The sequence below is a fragment of the Arvicanthis niloticus genome, chromosome 1 (assembly GCF_011762505.2).
Source record: "Arvicanthis niloticus isolate mArvNil1 chromosome 1, mArvNil1.pat.X, whole genome shotgun sequence".
Taxonomy (NCBI): Eukaryota; Metazoa; Chordata; class Mammalia; order Rodentia; family Muridae; genus Arvicanthis; species Arvicanthis niloticus.
The window spans coordinates 124,608,419-124,624,942 of NC_047658.1; the positions used below are offsets into that span (position 1 = coordinate 124,608,419).

Sequence of the window (16,524 nt, forward strand, 5' to 3'; positions counted from 1 at the left end):
GGTGTTATTTAAAATTACTGTCTGTAAGCATAATTGTCACCAGACTCACTTCTCTGTGGGGTTGGGAAAGTTACATTTTTGGAATACTATGCTTATCCACCAAATTGGGACGAGAATCTTAGCATGGCTACGGTTCTCTGCCATGTTAGTTCCCGTTTGGTCAGTCTAGCATGCCTGAGGGCTGAAGGCCGTGGTCCTCCTGGAGAGCTTTCCTTCCTCCCGTGTTACAGTATACCTGAGGCACTGTTCAGAACCACACATCCACTTGAAGCTGGTATCTCACCACAAACAAAGCACACGAACACCTTGTCAAATGAAGTAAATTTCCTGCTCAAAGTTTCATAAGAGGCTTGTTTAGGGCAAGAGAACAGAGTGTTCCGACGAGTTGGAGCACTAAGACTGACTAGGCAGGTGAGGGGGGAGGGAAACGGAAGCTGGTCTGGTGCGACCACATGCTTTCCATGGCAAGAGGAGTGACTCTAAGGGGAGAAGGGACTGATGGACACACCCAGCCACTTAGCATGCTGTTTCCAAGCCTTGCTTTTCTTCCTGGCTTACCTTAACTTCCTTGTTTCTCACTAGAACCGTATGGAGGAGAGCAAAGCCCTGTTTAAAACCATCATCACCTACCCCTGGTTTCTGAACTCCTCTGTGATTCTGTTCTTAAATAAGAAGGATCTTTTGGAAGAGAAAATCATGTACTCTCATCTAATTAGCTATTTCCCAGAATACACAGGTAAGTTATTCATTTGGGGAATGGTGTTTTCACACCAACCTTATCTACTTCTCCAGGATCAGTCTTGGGTCTTTAGTCTTTCTGGGGGCTCCCGGATGGGCTCTCACTTGCCAATTCAAATTTCAGTTCTCATTGCCCTGTTCATGGTTTCGCCTTAACATCTGCCACTGCAAAGGCCTGATTGCACATGCCGACTGACTTGGTGGACTCTTCTTGCTGGTCTGGCCCCACCTCAGGCACCTCACATAGGAAAAACCTTCTGACCGGTACCACAGCCTTCCATTTGTGTGCCACGCTCTTTCTGTTGTCCTAGCAACTCTTCAGAGCAGAACTGGTTCTTTAGTCAGCTTTAGTCAGGAAACCTGCTGCTTTGTGGGGCTACAGGGTGGCATCATCTTAGACACAGGATGGGTGTTGAAGTCTTCTATGTAGGCAGCTTGCTCAAGGCAAGACAGTTCTTACTCTTGCTAATCACTCCTGGAACAAGAGGTCTCAGTATACTCTTGATATTGATATTTGTGTATTTCAGTGTATCCTCTTTTTCCTTCGATTAAATACTCTGGCATTTAATGGTAGCATAGTTTAGGACTGCCAAGCTTTAAAATCAACCTAGTAATACCAGATTTTGCACCACACCTCTGCCCCCCGCAGGCCACAGCTGCCTGTCTGTACAAATTAAGTATCACTTTAAAAGTGGTTAGAACCAAACTAGGCCACTAGGCCACTATTTTTAGACAAACCACTTTACAGTATAATTATTAGATATACCAGTAGACACTTTAAAAAGACCAAATATTGGGCTAGGGAATGGCTTGTTAAAAACACCAGAACCCACCTAAAAAAGCAAGGCACAATTGTGAGGACTTGTAATCACAGAGGCAGGACAGGGAGACAGCAGATCCCTGGGATTTGCTGCCCACCTAGATGAGTCTAGTTGGTGAACTGTAGGCCAATGAAAGACCCTGTCAATAGAAGTGCATGGCATTCCTGAGAGTAACACGACATTGTTCTTTGGTCACATGCATGTGTATACACACACACACACACACACACAGAGGGAAGTATTTTTAAAACATTATTTTATAGATTCATAATGAAATGTTAATTACTCCAGGTAAATTTTCCTTAGACGTAATGTAAGATTGGTCAGAGGAAGATCCCAGATAAGAACAAAAAATTAAAAATGGATTGTGAGAGGACATGATAGTGAGTCTGTATTTTTATTTTTCTCATGACCAGGACCAAAGCAAGATGTCAAAGCTGCCAGGGACTTTATCCTGAAGCTGTATCAAGACCAGAATCCTGACAAAGAGAAAGTCATCTATTCTCACTTCACATGCGCTACAGACACTGAGAATATCCGCTTTGTGTTTGCTGCTGTCAAAGACACAATCCTACAGCTAAACCTACGGGAGTTCAACTTGGTGTAAATGGAGGGTCTACTCCTCCCAGACGGAGGGTGATCTGAGCTCCTCCTGCCCGATCTACAAGTGCTTCTGACCACCTGGACCAGGACCCAAGGACATTACATAGCCACAGAGACAGAGATGGGTAGTACAATATGAAAAAACTTTACCAACTCTTTTGAAGTGTCTTTAAATTCTTGATTGTCTAATTCTTTTCTTACCCTTTGGCTGAAAGATTAGGTATAATTTTTGAGTGATTTCCCCCTATTTTTTAAACTAGTGCTGGACAGCTATTAAAATCACATTTACAGAGGAACTTGTTAATTTACAAATCATGCCTTCAGACCTCTGAGATTCATTTAGGTGACTAAAACATCTTCATAGGCTTCATAATTTTAAAATAAATCTTTTAAGAAATATTTCTAACATTTCTTCCCCTTAATGCCGAAGTATGACTTATGTAACATTTTACAAAACAACCAAAGACTTCTTTCTATGCCTTTTTTTGGGGTTATCTTTTATTTTAAAAACAGGGTCTTAAGTAGCCCAAGCTGGCTTCCAATTTAAATTAGCCATGTAATTGAGCATGGCCTCGGTCCTCCTGCCTGCATGTTCCATGTTCAGCTAGGATTTTTTTTTTTTTTTTCTGAGACCGGGCCTCAGGCATTCCATGCTGGTTTCAAACATACTCTGTGGCCAAGGATGACCTTGGACTTCTGATTCTCTTGTCTTCATATACTTAACCTATTTAAGACAGTTCTCACACTGTTGCTAATTCCTAGCATTAAGAGGTCTCAAACAGTGTGATTTTACATTGATATTTACAGGTTAGTAATGCTCGGATATATGTGTCACATGATCAGTTTATGTGATGCTTGGGATAGAACCCAGGGCTTTGTGCATGTTAGGCAACGTTCTGCCAATGGAGCTACAACCCAGCCAAAAATTTCTTTCAAAAGCAGTTCTTTTCATGTCAACTTTCTAAGCCAAATTAATATTATCCAAACATTAATTGCGCCACAATTTGGTAAAACCAACTCTGACATATGATAAGTGGACTTTAGATACTGCATGTGTGTATGTCCTAATGCATATGGCCAGGTCTTATAGCTTATGGAATGGCTAAAGCATAACTTGTTTAACATGTTATGTAAACCTTGCCCAAGCTCTGATGGCAATGACAAATGTGCTGTTTGAACTGTGTATGCCGTGCCTTTCTGGATACTAAGAATACACTGTTCTACCCTGAACACCAATGATGATGTGCTTCTTAGAGCTCGTGGCTGACGGTTCTGTTCAAAAGAAAAATGCTAGTCTTAACAACTCAGCAGCTTTCCTGCTTCCTCCCTTTGAAACAGTCTTCACTCACCATGGTGAGCTGAAGCTCCATGGCTGGCTCCGTAAATGGTGCAAGTCCCAATTCCCAGGAAGTAGAGTACTTCATACTTAAGGGCTTTGGTGGCTTTGCTTGGACTGCTAACCTGGAGGTATGTCTATATACACTTACCAATCTTCAGAGGTCCCCAACTTAAAACGGTTCAGCGTTTACAACAGTGAGAAAGTGACATGTATCCAGTAGAAACTGTACTTTGAATTATGATCCTTTCTCAAGCTAACAATTTTTGCCTGGTACTCTCTTGAGATGATGGGCAGTTGTAAGCTGCAGCTCCCAGTCAGTCATATCATCACGAGGGGAAGCATTAACTTCTCTGTAGTACACTGCTAAACTGGAGGTTCCAGGGGGTCAGTAGACTACATGCATTTTCAGTTTCAATGCTTTTGGTCAGTGTGGGCTTACTTAGTTAATTTTCAGATTGGCTACATCTATTACAGAACCACATGACTTAATTCCTAGAGCTGAACTAAGCCATTCTTTCACCCAGTGACTAGACCTCCAGATTGTCAATTTGTTGGAACAACTTCAAGTGTGAAACCATTATACCAAAATAGCATTATGTTTTAAAAGTCAGTCTTCACTCTGGGCATGAAGAACTGGACAAATGGATGCTAAATCTTCTTTGAAACAATTAGTCATCAAGATAAAGGAGAAGCTTTTCAAAATATTTAAAATGATATAGCCAGAGTCCACTTTTGTGATCCCTATCACTTGCCATGGCTAAAAGTGACTAATTGGGTCTCATTAACCTAAACTAATCTAAAAAGAAGCATACCAACATAACAGAACTAAGGCTGTCAAACAATGTGCAATTCTTTTTTTCAAGTACTTTCTAACACTGAGCTATTGACAATTTAGCTTTTGGCTGACATATAAGAAATGATGTCTTTCAGGGCAAGAGAGTTATGAAATAAATCAAATTTTGGTAACAAACACCCTTTTCCAGTTACAGCAAGGTCAAAGTCTCCACATCAGAGATAACTTAGTAATTTCTGCCGGTATGTATTCTGTTTGTAGACATTTTCCCTTAGCCCTTCTTTTAAAGTATACTTACCAAGCACTGAAGAAATTAGCCATCTCAAGTTGGTGGCTGAGTCCACCAGGTATCCATCCAGCTTTTAGTCAGTGTTGAGTATGCTTGGCTAGAAGGCAAATGCAATGTCAGGATGCTGGTCTCTTGGAGTAAGTTATTAATCTAACAGTAATGAATCTGAGTATTAAGTACTCAGATTTTAGACAGGCAGGAGAAGGCAAATGTTCCTGGTTCTACTCAAGAACAATCAAACCAGATGGAAGACAAGAAAGCTTTATTGGACTCACATATGGTCAAACTAAGCAGTCATCTTACTTAGCATGCAATCCAAATCTCCCTTTCAAGAAATACTGTTTCACGTGTTAGGTTGGATTTCCAATAAAGTTTTAGAAAGAAAAAGACTACGATAAGTTTTAAGAATAAGAACCACACTAGAAATGCCTGTGTTAATAACACTATATCAAAATATACAAAACTAAGGCAGCCACTGTGTAACAGGTAATTAGGCCATGGAATACTAGGAATAGAAAAGTGAAGGAAATACGAATGCAGTGAAGAAATAGATACTTAAAAACTATAATAACCAATGGTCATGTTTGCATAATAAACATACCAAAGAAAGTACAGGCTATTTAGTCAATATGAAAATAGTTAAGACACTAGTCTGGACATTTCATAAAAATGGAACTGTACAATTTCAAACCTATGAAGAGAAAGTATTTTTAAAGTATACCTTCCCTGGCAATTTTGTTAACTGTTAATACACTTGTATACAGAGATGACCATTTAAAAACTTTATATATGATATTCTAATAAGTCTCAAATATAATCTGCAATTATTGGTGGGCATGAGTGTACTAGCATTGACATTTAGAACATTCTATTATAAATGATAGTATATTGATTTTGAAATGTTTTTCTGCCCAAATACTAACGATTTTTGAATAGTCAATTAATCAACAGTGGTATGGAGACATCCTAAGAAACTGAGGCTTGCATCATGCTCTGTTTTAGGCAATACTTCTAATCATTACACATTTTAATTTTAACAGCCTTGTCACAAAGTTTTACTAGAAAAAAAACACTGATATGACACAAATATGTTCGGTGAAAGAGATTCTAAATCAAGGCAATTTGATATAGATCACATTAAGTGTTAAACTACAACTCAAATTTATATTTGTAAAAATAACTCAATTAAAAAAAAATACTTTATTGACCTATAAAATCTAAAGTTAGATTTCTTATGTGTCAAGCTTTGGGTATCCCGAATTTTCCTTTTTAAAAGAATGCTATAATGCTTAAAAAGAAAAAAAATCAAGAACCCATAATGTTAACATAAAAATATTTTAAATGGTATGTTATTTTATGAGAAAGGCAATAAGGTAGAAGAGGTTCCAATCGAACAAACATTCATGGGGTTCTGAGTAAGATGCAGCCCCTTCACGTTTAGCAAGGCAGCGCCTCCTGGGTCAGTGGGGAGGTCATGCTAGTGGGGATAAGCTCACATCTCCATGCTACATAGAACAGATCATAAGGAACACAGTTTATCCAACTAATGTAAACTCAGTAGCTTAGCATTAACAGTAAAGTACAAATGTAAAAAAATACATTACAATGATCAGGCAGAGTGTTCCTTTCTAGATGGAGGAGTGATACATGATTCTATGAAGCACCAAAGGAAATCAGACTGTTGAGTTCATATTCAATCTGGTATAAGAAATGCAAGTCTTTTTCCTTTTCTATTTGGGTCCTATGGGAATGCAGACATGCAGTATTTTTAATCAAAAGGTACTGATATTTATATGGCACCCTCAGCAAGTGAGTGCTCTGGTTCTACAATAATGTCTGCTATAGAGCTAGCTACCCATTTTCAGGATTTTTTGCTACCTGCATGATGAGCCAGACAGAAGGCAAATGGGAGTAAGATGCCCTGTAGCTAGGGGGCCCTACACAGCCTGTGAGAGTTAATGTCCTCTGTCTTATCTGGCCCTACTGATCTCCTAGGAGGAAAGAGAGGTAAAAACACTTCACATACTAGAGTAAGAGCTCTCTTGACTTTCCACCCTAAAGATGACTGCTGGCTCCCAATCTGCTCTTCCTTACCAACTCAAGTCATCCTATTCCTAGGGAGGAGAGCACAGTTCCAACAGTTACCAGATGGCCCAAGCTGCCTCCCTAGACTTTCAGACAATTTATTCATTTTAAATCTAATAGTACAAAGTATAACAAAGTAGTATATTCCACTTTAAGTTAAAACAAAGAGTATTTGTTCTTACATGTTCTCTTGCTCACGTACTTCTTTACATTCCAATTTTGAAATATAGTTGTCTTTAGCTATTAAACTGATTTCACGACCCATTGGTTAAGATCTATGATTTGAAAAACATTGCCACTGAGGATTTCAATTGCATCAGAGACACACAAAAGTCCCCAAAGCAAAGGCCTGCAGCACAGGCAGATCTGAGCCCTCCAGGCACCTATCCTATAAACATATATGGCTTATGCTTTCTGTGCTTCTGTCTCAGTCTTTTTAATGCAGAGGCCTATGCAAGGCCTAACAATTGGCACATGGTGAAGAATCAAACAACAGGGTGAGAACAACTACAGGACATTCCGTGCTGAGTAATTTGTTCTCTAAAATTAAGAAGGCATTGGACACCACTGTGTGGGATGCTTCTAAGTGATTAGATACTAGTATAGTGACACTCACTGGGATGCTACTGCTACTGCATATTATCAGAAGGAGACAATCATGATAGAGATCATGGAAAACTCCAAGATATCAGATGCTAACATACACACATGCGTGCGGGCACACACACACACACACACACACACACGCCTGAACACAGATTCCAGGATGATTTTTCTTAAAACATTCTGGATTCTGAAAAAGACTAATGAATCAAACATGTAACTGTAAATTATAAAACGTTAAGTTAATGCCTCATTGGATGGTTAGTGTTCCTAGTTTTCACTGTTTAGACAGATGATCTAAAACAATGTCTGTCATTCTACTGCATAGTCTGAGAGTGGTGGTGGGTACAGGATTCACAAAGAACAGGAGCTATGTCTTGGGTTTCACTGACTCAGGAACAAGGAGGATAGGCACACAAGCTATGTGTGTGCATGAGTAGTAAAGCCCATCTGCTGCTGACAGAAGATACAGAATTGCTATGCTATGACCTTCATATTTTACCATGGCATACAAGGAGAGTTATGGATCTTCTTTTTCTGAGCTCATGAAAGAAATCATTAATGAGGAATTTAACTCTCAGCAGTGACTGGGATGCAAGGAAATCAACATTCCAGATGAGGAGATGATACCAATTTTCACAGGTTTAATCTGCAAACTTGGAGGGGCTCAGCAACAGAGAAAATATGTACCTTACCTTGAAGAAAGGTCTTCTTTGGAATACACAACTACAACAATTTGATATGTGTCATCTTTTGATCCAATTTATGTTTAGCAGGGAAAGCATTCTGGGGGATGCTACCAATAGCACTGTTTTCTTTGCGATGGCGTAGTAACAATAGCAGGATTGGGCAGCAACATGGCAGCTACAGTCTGGCATGCTATTCATTACAGCTTTTAGAGCAAAGCAAGGGCTTGGTAAGCCTACAGATTAAGTATCCATTGACCAAACAGACTTTCAACACCAGTTTATAATAAGTTGGTAATACATATTATATATTAAACACTGTGTTATTCAATAACCGATTAAGACATTCTGCTTATCATTCACAATTGGAGAGTTCATTCTGTTTAACTTTAAATAGTCCATTAACAGTAAAGAGCAATGACCTTGGGCAAAAACCAAAGGGTGAAGCCTGCAGTTTTAGTTTTCTATTATGGTGGAGCTCAGAAGTTTTGTAGTGACAAGCCTGTATGTTTAAACAAGTATTTTTCCTCACCTGGATAACAACCTTAATCTAAAGCAACAGGGTAGGTGACTGGTTAGATTTGAGGGTTTGCTCTGTGACTCAAGAAAGGGCTCTTCATTCTAGAGCATAATTCATTATAGCTAAGATGGAGTTTGTTGTTTTGTTTGTATTTTTTTAAATTCCTGTTTCCAGTAAATAGAAGGTAAACATTATTAAGGCTTTAAATTTTTACTTTGAAAACAACTGTCTGTTAAACAAACAACTGGGTAAACCCATGGAGTTCTCCTGAGGAAGTATTTCTAAGGCTAAAAGGAACCAGAGGGGTCTTTACTTTGGGGGTTTGTAAAGCCTTTCTTTAGTCTATGACCCAAGGGATATTGTGTCAAATCTTAAAAAAGATTGTTTCTCACAGTTATACTATATGTGTTTGTATAATCCAAATAATTGGTTTAAAAAAATAAGGAAAATACCAAAATATTTCTTTGTAAAAGGAACTTCATGATTCTGCAGAAATGACCAAAGTCTTGTCACTACTGAGGCAGTGCTTAATGAACTCACTCTCCATCACACTTAGGAGAGGAGGCAGGCATGAGAAAAGTCTAAAGTGTTAACCGGGAAAAGCACATTCCGCTTGATTAGACTGTGAACAATCTCTCTAGCACTGCTGAGCAGATCCTGGAGTAAACAGTTCTTTTTATAAAATATTAAGAATCATAACCGGATGCATGATTCAGATTAGGAAACTGAATGGACCATCTGCACTTTAATCACAGAGCCGTTTACCCGATTGATTCTGTTTTTTTTTTTTAAAAGCATCTAAAACCACAGGATCCCTGAAATGACTCCTCTTCTCCATAGGAATTAGGAAGTCCAGCATGGGAACTGTAACAGCAGATTTCCGTGCCTTTGCACAGCGTTCCCTCTTCACAGTCTTGGGGCTGGTTCTCTCGCTTCTTCCAGCTTTGCAAGGATCCACTGTTGGGGAGAAATAAAGTAACAGTTACTGACTTTCAATGAATTTGCGATGACATAAAATAAAATGAATGGAAATCTAGAAGCCATCATAAAGTTTAGACATAAACTGATAACCAATAGTTAACCTACATACTGTATAAGAGAACATGGACCCAGCCCATATTCTCTAATATTTCTCCAAGGTCCTTGGAACTGCCCTTACAAGACAGAAGGAAATCAGGTAAGACCAGACCACTTGCAAACAAAAAGACACTAAAGAAGGAATGCAGGAGTTGTCCATACTACACTGTCTCAACTTCAAGCAACTCAGCATGGAAAGAAGTTCCCACTCAGCAGCAAGAGAGTCAATTAAGCACAAGTCTTAGACTTGAAACCCAGCCATGCCAGAGTGAAACTCTGAAGTGCCACAGTCATCAGTGCAAGGCTAACTCCTGGTACAGTGGAGCTATTTTAGGTAGCTGATTACAATGACCACGACTTCCCCAGGTTAGTAGCAGAGCACTAACAAGGAAGATACCACATGCTGGTGAACAGAACACAGGCTAGAACAGGCTTGGCCATGATAGACTTAGCATTCAGCAGAAACTCAAATTCCACATGGGCTACATTAAGATGGTATCTATGAATAATTATATAGAATATAAATGAACTAAGTACTCCAACTAAAAGACAGTGTGAATGACTGAATTAGGAACCCATAAAAACCCAAACCCAACTCTAATATGTGATTTATAAGAATGGATTCATCTCTGAGGACATATTTAACCACTTACCACTGTATTTTAACAAACAAGAACAAACCAAACTCCAAATTTGAAGGAAAGAGTAAGAATCAAAACATAATAAATAAAGGGAGACAAAAAAAAATCAACGAAGTCCTTGTTCTTTGAAAAAATAAACACATTTAGACAAAGTTCTTATCTAGAATAAAAAGAGTCAGAACCAAAAATGACATTACACAATGATACCAGAAACACAAAGTCCATTAGAGGTTATTATGAATAGCTATGTGCTATAAATGGTAACCAAGGAGATATAAACAAATTCTAGATATATTCACCTTACTAAGACTGAGTCAAACACATCCACAAACCAGAAAACATAGCTCAATAAAAATGAATGAAATTAAATCAGTAATAAAGTCAGCATACTCTGCCCTCTTGTACCAGGTCACATGTGTATTACTGCTTCAGTGTTGTATTCCTGTTTCTTGGTAATTCATTCCCCCTTCATAGGATTAGCATGCCAATAATATCTTTAATCACAACATCTGGATAAAAATCGCACAGCATGTGCTAATGGGTCCAAGGAGGAGAACAATTAGGGTCTAGAAGTAACAAGTGAACTGGTATAGTCATACTCAATGAAGAATGTTGCAAGAAGCCAGGAGGTCAGTCTTTGCTATGATTCTGGGCACGCTGATGAGGTGGAAGGCCTAGTGACCTTCAAGTGAGTTCCCTCACACATTACATTGCTGTGTCAAGCAGTGTCTTCACTACAATTAATGTGACATCAGTTCATAGGCTTTCTTCTAACTGTCACAATCCCCAAAGGATCATAGAACTTTTCAGTTCAGACCATTCCCATTTCAAGGAAACAGAGGTTTAACTGGCTTCCTTCAGCCGTTCTAGCAAGCAAGAGAGGAAATATTGAAACCTAGGTTTTCTGACTACAGGCCTGGCCTTGCTGCTTGGGCATAACCAATGGTTTCTTACTTTTTCTGTACATCACTGTAACTGCACAGTAACAAAACTAACAATGTGGGGATTTTGCTGACCTGTAAAAACTGAAGTATTAGAGTGAGCATTTAAAAGAAGAACACGTAGAAACCTGGGACTTCAGCTCTTCAGAGGCTAAAGCAGGAGAACTGTGGGGTCTACAATATCCTAGACTATACAGTGAGGTCCTGTCTCACAAACAAACAAACAAACAAACACACACAAAACAAAAACCCAAACCCCAAAACCAAAACTCCACAACACTTAAGAGGAGCAACTTGATTTGAAAAGCCAGGGGAAGTGCTGAATATACTGGAAAGTGTTTGAAGGAGATACCATTTGGTTATATGTACTAAGGCTATTAAAACAAAAGCCCTAAACAAAATTCACCTGCTGTGAAAAATAATTCACTTATATGGCTTCGAAGTGAGATGCTTCTATGTAGCTTAAATAAAAGATTAATTATATTTACCCTAGCATCTTCTGGAGTCTTGAAGTTAACTATTTTTCCAAATTCTTTGGCATGGAATACAGACTTCACCCGTTCCTAGAAACAGAATTCATAACTTTATTTAAGAGAAAACCTAATTGTAGAAACACAGTGGAGAAATGCCTTTTCTCCCTTACAGATGCTTACAATGTAAAGGAAAGCCATGCCACAACAAAGCAGCATTCATAAAAGACAGATCAAAGAGACAATATCAATGTGCTGCTTTAAACACCCAAGTATACAAAAATGTCCATTCTACAAACATACCTTTGCTTCAATGCGCAATCTTCTCCCATGGACAATGAATGGCTCTTTGGTGAATTCATCAAAAGTGTACTGCCACTCGCAGGTAAGCTGTCCAAATGTTCCCTTTGTTACAAACAACACACCACTAGGGGAAGGAGAAGAAATAATTCACTTTGAGAACTGAGGAACCGAAGTCAATAATGTGAAAGATTAGTATTTATTTATTTTTATATTTTGCAAGCACACGTGGAATATTACCTAGACAAACTCTAAGTCATACTAAAAGCTTATGTTTCAAAAAACGTTTTTGTGTGTAGGCCTGAGTGCATATATGTACACATGTACACAGAGGACTGAAGAGGCCTTGGATCACCCTGGAACTGGAGTTACAGGTGACTGTGTACCACTAATATAGGTCCTAAGAACCAAACTTGCATCTTCTGCAATGGCACAAATGTCATCCTTAACTGCTGAGACATTTCTACAGCTCCACAAACAATTTTAATTTAATTTATGGCTTATGTATGCTTAATTTATTATGCTTAATGGTAAAATGCTTGCCTAAAGAATCAACATACTAAAAATCCTTGGGGTTTTCCAGAGAAAATCAAGCCCTATCACTGTCAAAAATCAGAGAGAATTGTTTTTAAAAAGTATAACATCTTAGGCTTCACATTTCAATCATTTCTTGTTCCACTTTGGGAGAGAAATTAGAAACATGCATTTCATCTGTGATTCTACTTAACACTTCCCTCAAAGGACATTCTCCCACAATTGTTCTTTATAGTTGAGACATCATTTTTAAGTTGATAGCACACTTTCAGAAACGTATTTAGGAAACGGCCCGTGGCTGAGGGAGAAGCCAGTCAGGCTCTTACTTCAGTCTTCCATCTCAGTTATGTACATCAGTCTGAGATACTCAAACTACCCTGTGGTCCTCTGAGCTACAGCCCTTCTAAAAAATGTCATACGTGTTCACAAAATGTTCTATTCCCACTGGTATATCCAGTAATGAGAAAAAAATCTATACATTCTTAAGAAGAGATAACATCAAGACTGTGGGTACCGTCTAGAAAAAATTGAGTAGTATTAGAGGATAAAGTCTACCTGTCTGGTAAGTTATGCATAAGTTCTGTACCCTGTGAAGTGTCTGAAGTAAATATAAACTACCTTCTAATTCTGTTTGTGGATGACTGTATTCATCTGCAGCACACACAGAGCGGAACATGAGCATATGAGCAGAGTTTACAGCAATCAGTGTGGCTATATGGAACTGGTAAACATTGAGCACCTGTCATGCATAGCACTTATATTAGAGAAGGAAAAGAAGTTACCGTCTTGTTATCATGAACATATCTGTTTTATTGATCATGACATGGGTAAAATACTTGTATTTTGCAAATCTTCCATTTTCCATGACCTATAAAAAATAAGAAAACTAAAATATTCCATTTTATGATTCTCAAAAAAAAAAATCCTTAAGGTTTCTTAAGGAAGCAAATCATTAACATACTTAATACTGTAAATACACCAAAACTGAATTAAATATGCATACATTATTGCTTGTTTCCTTTGTAAAGGTATTTACCAAAATGCTTTGAGATTACACAAGTAACAGCAATGGAAATATTTAAGTAGTAGCCTTTTAGAAGATGTTAGTTTACAGGTTCAAACTCAATCTAATAGGTATTACAGTATCTCTTACTACATTTATACAGAAACATTTAAGTACATATATTTAAATGTAGAAATTACTAAGAAAGAGACAGGTGCCCATCTGTTTTTCCATGAATAATTTTCTTCACCAGTCTAAGAACTGGTTTAGAGAATATGAAGCAGAATTTCTAGACAAACCTAAAGCCTACCAACAATGTACAAATTTATATTCAAGACTGTTAAAATACTATCATCTGCTAACAATCCTTTGCTCCAGAAAATACAAATATAACCATACATATGGTTATTATTTGTTTCAACATCATTTGTTTAGAATTCAAGTACCTTGGCTATTAAAATGTAAATTAGGCCAGACTAATGTTTTAAAGGCAAGTAATGCTATCTGTAACTAAAAATACTCAAAAAGATGCATATTAAGAATTTAGGAGCCATGCAGTAATCCCAAGGGGTTATAAATACTGTAGAAAATTGGGTCCCATGCAGCTACATTAAATTAAAAAACAATTATTTAGTTTAGAAAAAAAGCTGTAACTTCCTAAAAATCTTGGTACAAAAGACTAAGAAGTTTCCTCTTTATTGGCAAAGGAAAGAAACAAAATGTCAGGAAGTTGGGTGAGGCCTAGAAGTAACTGGCATGCAAGTTTTAACTCTGAAATTACAATAGTATAGAAAATAGCTTTATTCTCTACTTCAGTATGTGGAGCAGTTAAACACCAAGTGAAAAGGGGACACAGCCACAGAGTGAGAAGAAATTGCTAGGGATTATCAGATAGTTTATAAGTTATGTAAGTAAATTTGAAAACTTAGGTGAAATAAGCAGATATAAGCTAAGAGAAAACCACATTAAATTTTACGGAGGAAGGGTAGAAATTATTTTCAGATAGCAATATATCTGAAAAACCTAGTAACTCATTTCAAAATGGAAGGAAAAAAATCCCCTTCATAGTGGTAAGAAAAAGATAATTTATTCTTGCTTTATAAACATTAAGCACAGCTTTCATGATAAAGCTATAAAACTCCAAGATCCAGTTTGACTTGGTACTGCAGGCTGACATCAAACTCCCGATCCTCCTGCCTTGGTGTTGCAGATGCAGATGTGCACCACCGAGCAGCAGAGCATCTTTTACTTATTAAAAAAAAAATAAAATAAAGGAAAATGCATGTGTTATTCTTGGATGAATGCTATTTGTTTTGGGGACCCCCATGCATGGTGGATTTTCCTTTCTTTCCTCATTCTTCCTCTGCTCCCATTCTCTGGACTTGGGGAGAGAACTGACAGCAGCAGAAGTGGTTATCTTTTTAATTTTCACACTTCAATGTGTTTTTATTTGAGATAAATAAGCTTATAAAAATGCTCTCTTTGCTTTTATGGCCAAATTCTGAAACCAAGAATATAAATTTACACCACTACTATAAAAGTCAAAAGTCTATACATCCCCTTAGTAAATACTAACTTTCAAACCACATAAAAGCCAATGTTCAAATCCCAGTACCTAGCTTCTATGTCACCATCAAGACAGGTTATTGCAGTTGAATCTTTCATTGCTTTTCACTTAAGACCAATTCTAAGATGTGCCTGGTTAAATTAAACCAATTTCAATAGTCACAACAGTATCTGGTATAAGTAAGCTACAAATTTTGTACATATATAGTTGGTGCAATAGTCTCTGTAATTCATCCTCCATTTTTGTATGCAACACTGGAAAAATAAATGGACATTCTGGTCACAGCACATTATGGAACACAATAAACTGTGTCCCTGTTATTATAGTTGATATGTTTTAATAAACAAAGACAGTCACTGTGCAGCATAGCTTCGTTAGGTGTCTCCACCATCAACATGTAAACTGAGTAACAACAGCACAGGCAGAGTCTAAAACTTTGAAACTAAGGTGGCAGAAGCAAGGAGAGAAAGTGACAGGTGACCAACTATGTCACAGCTTAGAAATGGACTTTTGCTCACAATTTGCTTACAGTTAAATGACTGAGTTGCGATTAGTTGCAAACACAGCTCAGAACACTGCTTCCTGCACTTTCAATGCACATTTTCCACTATGTGATGGCACCTCTCATAGTCTCAGTGACAGTTTTCCTATGCTACCTTAAAAATGTCTTTGGTAATCCTGGTGGATCCCAGTTATGAAGGCAGTCTGAAGCAAGTGAAGTTAGGTGAATATTTTAGATCAAAAGTCAAAATTCTATACCTGTTTATTCCAAATTGTTGCTAGTTTTGACAATTTCCACCACAACAATTTCAGATATCATGTAGAAATAAAAGACTGAGTACAATAGAAGTTAGGCATTGATAGGCGCAGGATTTAGATAAAGGGTTTGGCTAAAGTACAAGGACTTTACAACAACCAGTACCTTAGTGCATATGTAGTGTTGTGCTGAAAGAAAAACAATTTTGCCCTATTTATCAATAGTATATATCAATTACTTATGATTTTCTAAAAGAAGGAGGAACAAGACTAAAACTGCACTCACTATGTACGTCAGAATTTGAAGGTAACAAGTCACATGGTTTTTGGTAAAAAGTTTCTGTCTGAATTTGGAAAAAGATGTTTCTATGGTACTTTATTCAATATAAATGAGTAAATCTACACCCAATTAAAATGATAAAACTACATTACTCTCATAGAACAGTGTTTCATAATGGTATGGGTTTGTGTTTTGTTTTTTAAGTACAGCAACATGTGAGCCAGGAATGGTGGCACATGCCTTTAATTCCAACACTTGTGAACATGGGAAGCAGAGGCAAGCAGATCTGTTTGAGGCCAGCCAGGTCTACATAGTAAAGTCCCAGGAAAGCAAGTTACACAGAGTTACACAGAGAGACCCTGTCTCAAAAACATAAATAAATGAATAAATAATAAAGATAGTAAGATGTGGACTTAAAATTAAAGTGATCCAGGTGGTGCACATCTGTAATCTAGGACTAAACAGGATGACACAGGCT

At 37.7% G+C, this 16,524-nt stretch overlaps 2 protein-coding genes across 4 annotated transcripts in view; one reads left to right on the forward strand and one right to left on the reverse strand.

Annotated features, from left to right (window-relative positions):
- Positions 1–3,398, forward strand: part of Gna14 (G protein subunit alpha 14) — a 153,966-nt gene extending 150,568 nt beyond the window's left edge. Inside the window, exons 6-7 of the mRNA XM_034519520.2 lie at positions 583–736; positions 1,976–3,398. Coding sequence (XP_034375411.1) covers positions 583–736; positions 1,976–2,166 — 345 coding nt within the window. The 3' untranslated portion in view covers positions 2,167–3,398. The remainder of the gene's footprint in view (positions 1–582; positions 737–1,975) is intronic.
- A 1,430-nt stretch (positions 3,399–4,828) lies between these two features.
- Vps13a (vacuolar protein sorting 13 homolog A) overlaps positions 4,829–16,524 on the reverse strand; it is a 191,713-nt gene continuing 180,017 nt past the window's right edge. For 2 of the 3 annotated variants that reach the window (XM_076918218.1, XM_034498455.2), the window contains exons 69-72: positions 13,223–13,308; positions 11,910–12,033; positions 11,625–11,699; positions 4,829–9,434 (exon numbers count right to left, since the gene is read on the reverse strand). In XM_076918218.1, coding sequence (XP_076774333.1) covers positions 9,384–9,434; positions 11,625–11,699; positions 11,910–12,033; positions 13,223–13,308 — 336 coding nt within the window. In that variant the 3' untranslated portion in view covers positions 4,829–9,383. Of the gene's footprint in view, positions 9,435–11,624; positions 11,700–11,909; positions 12,034–13,222; positions 13,309–16,524 lie in introns of those variants that run through there. The other variant, XR_013105785.1, reaches the window with a different exon arrangement.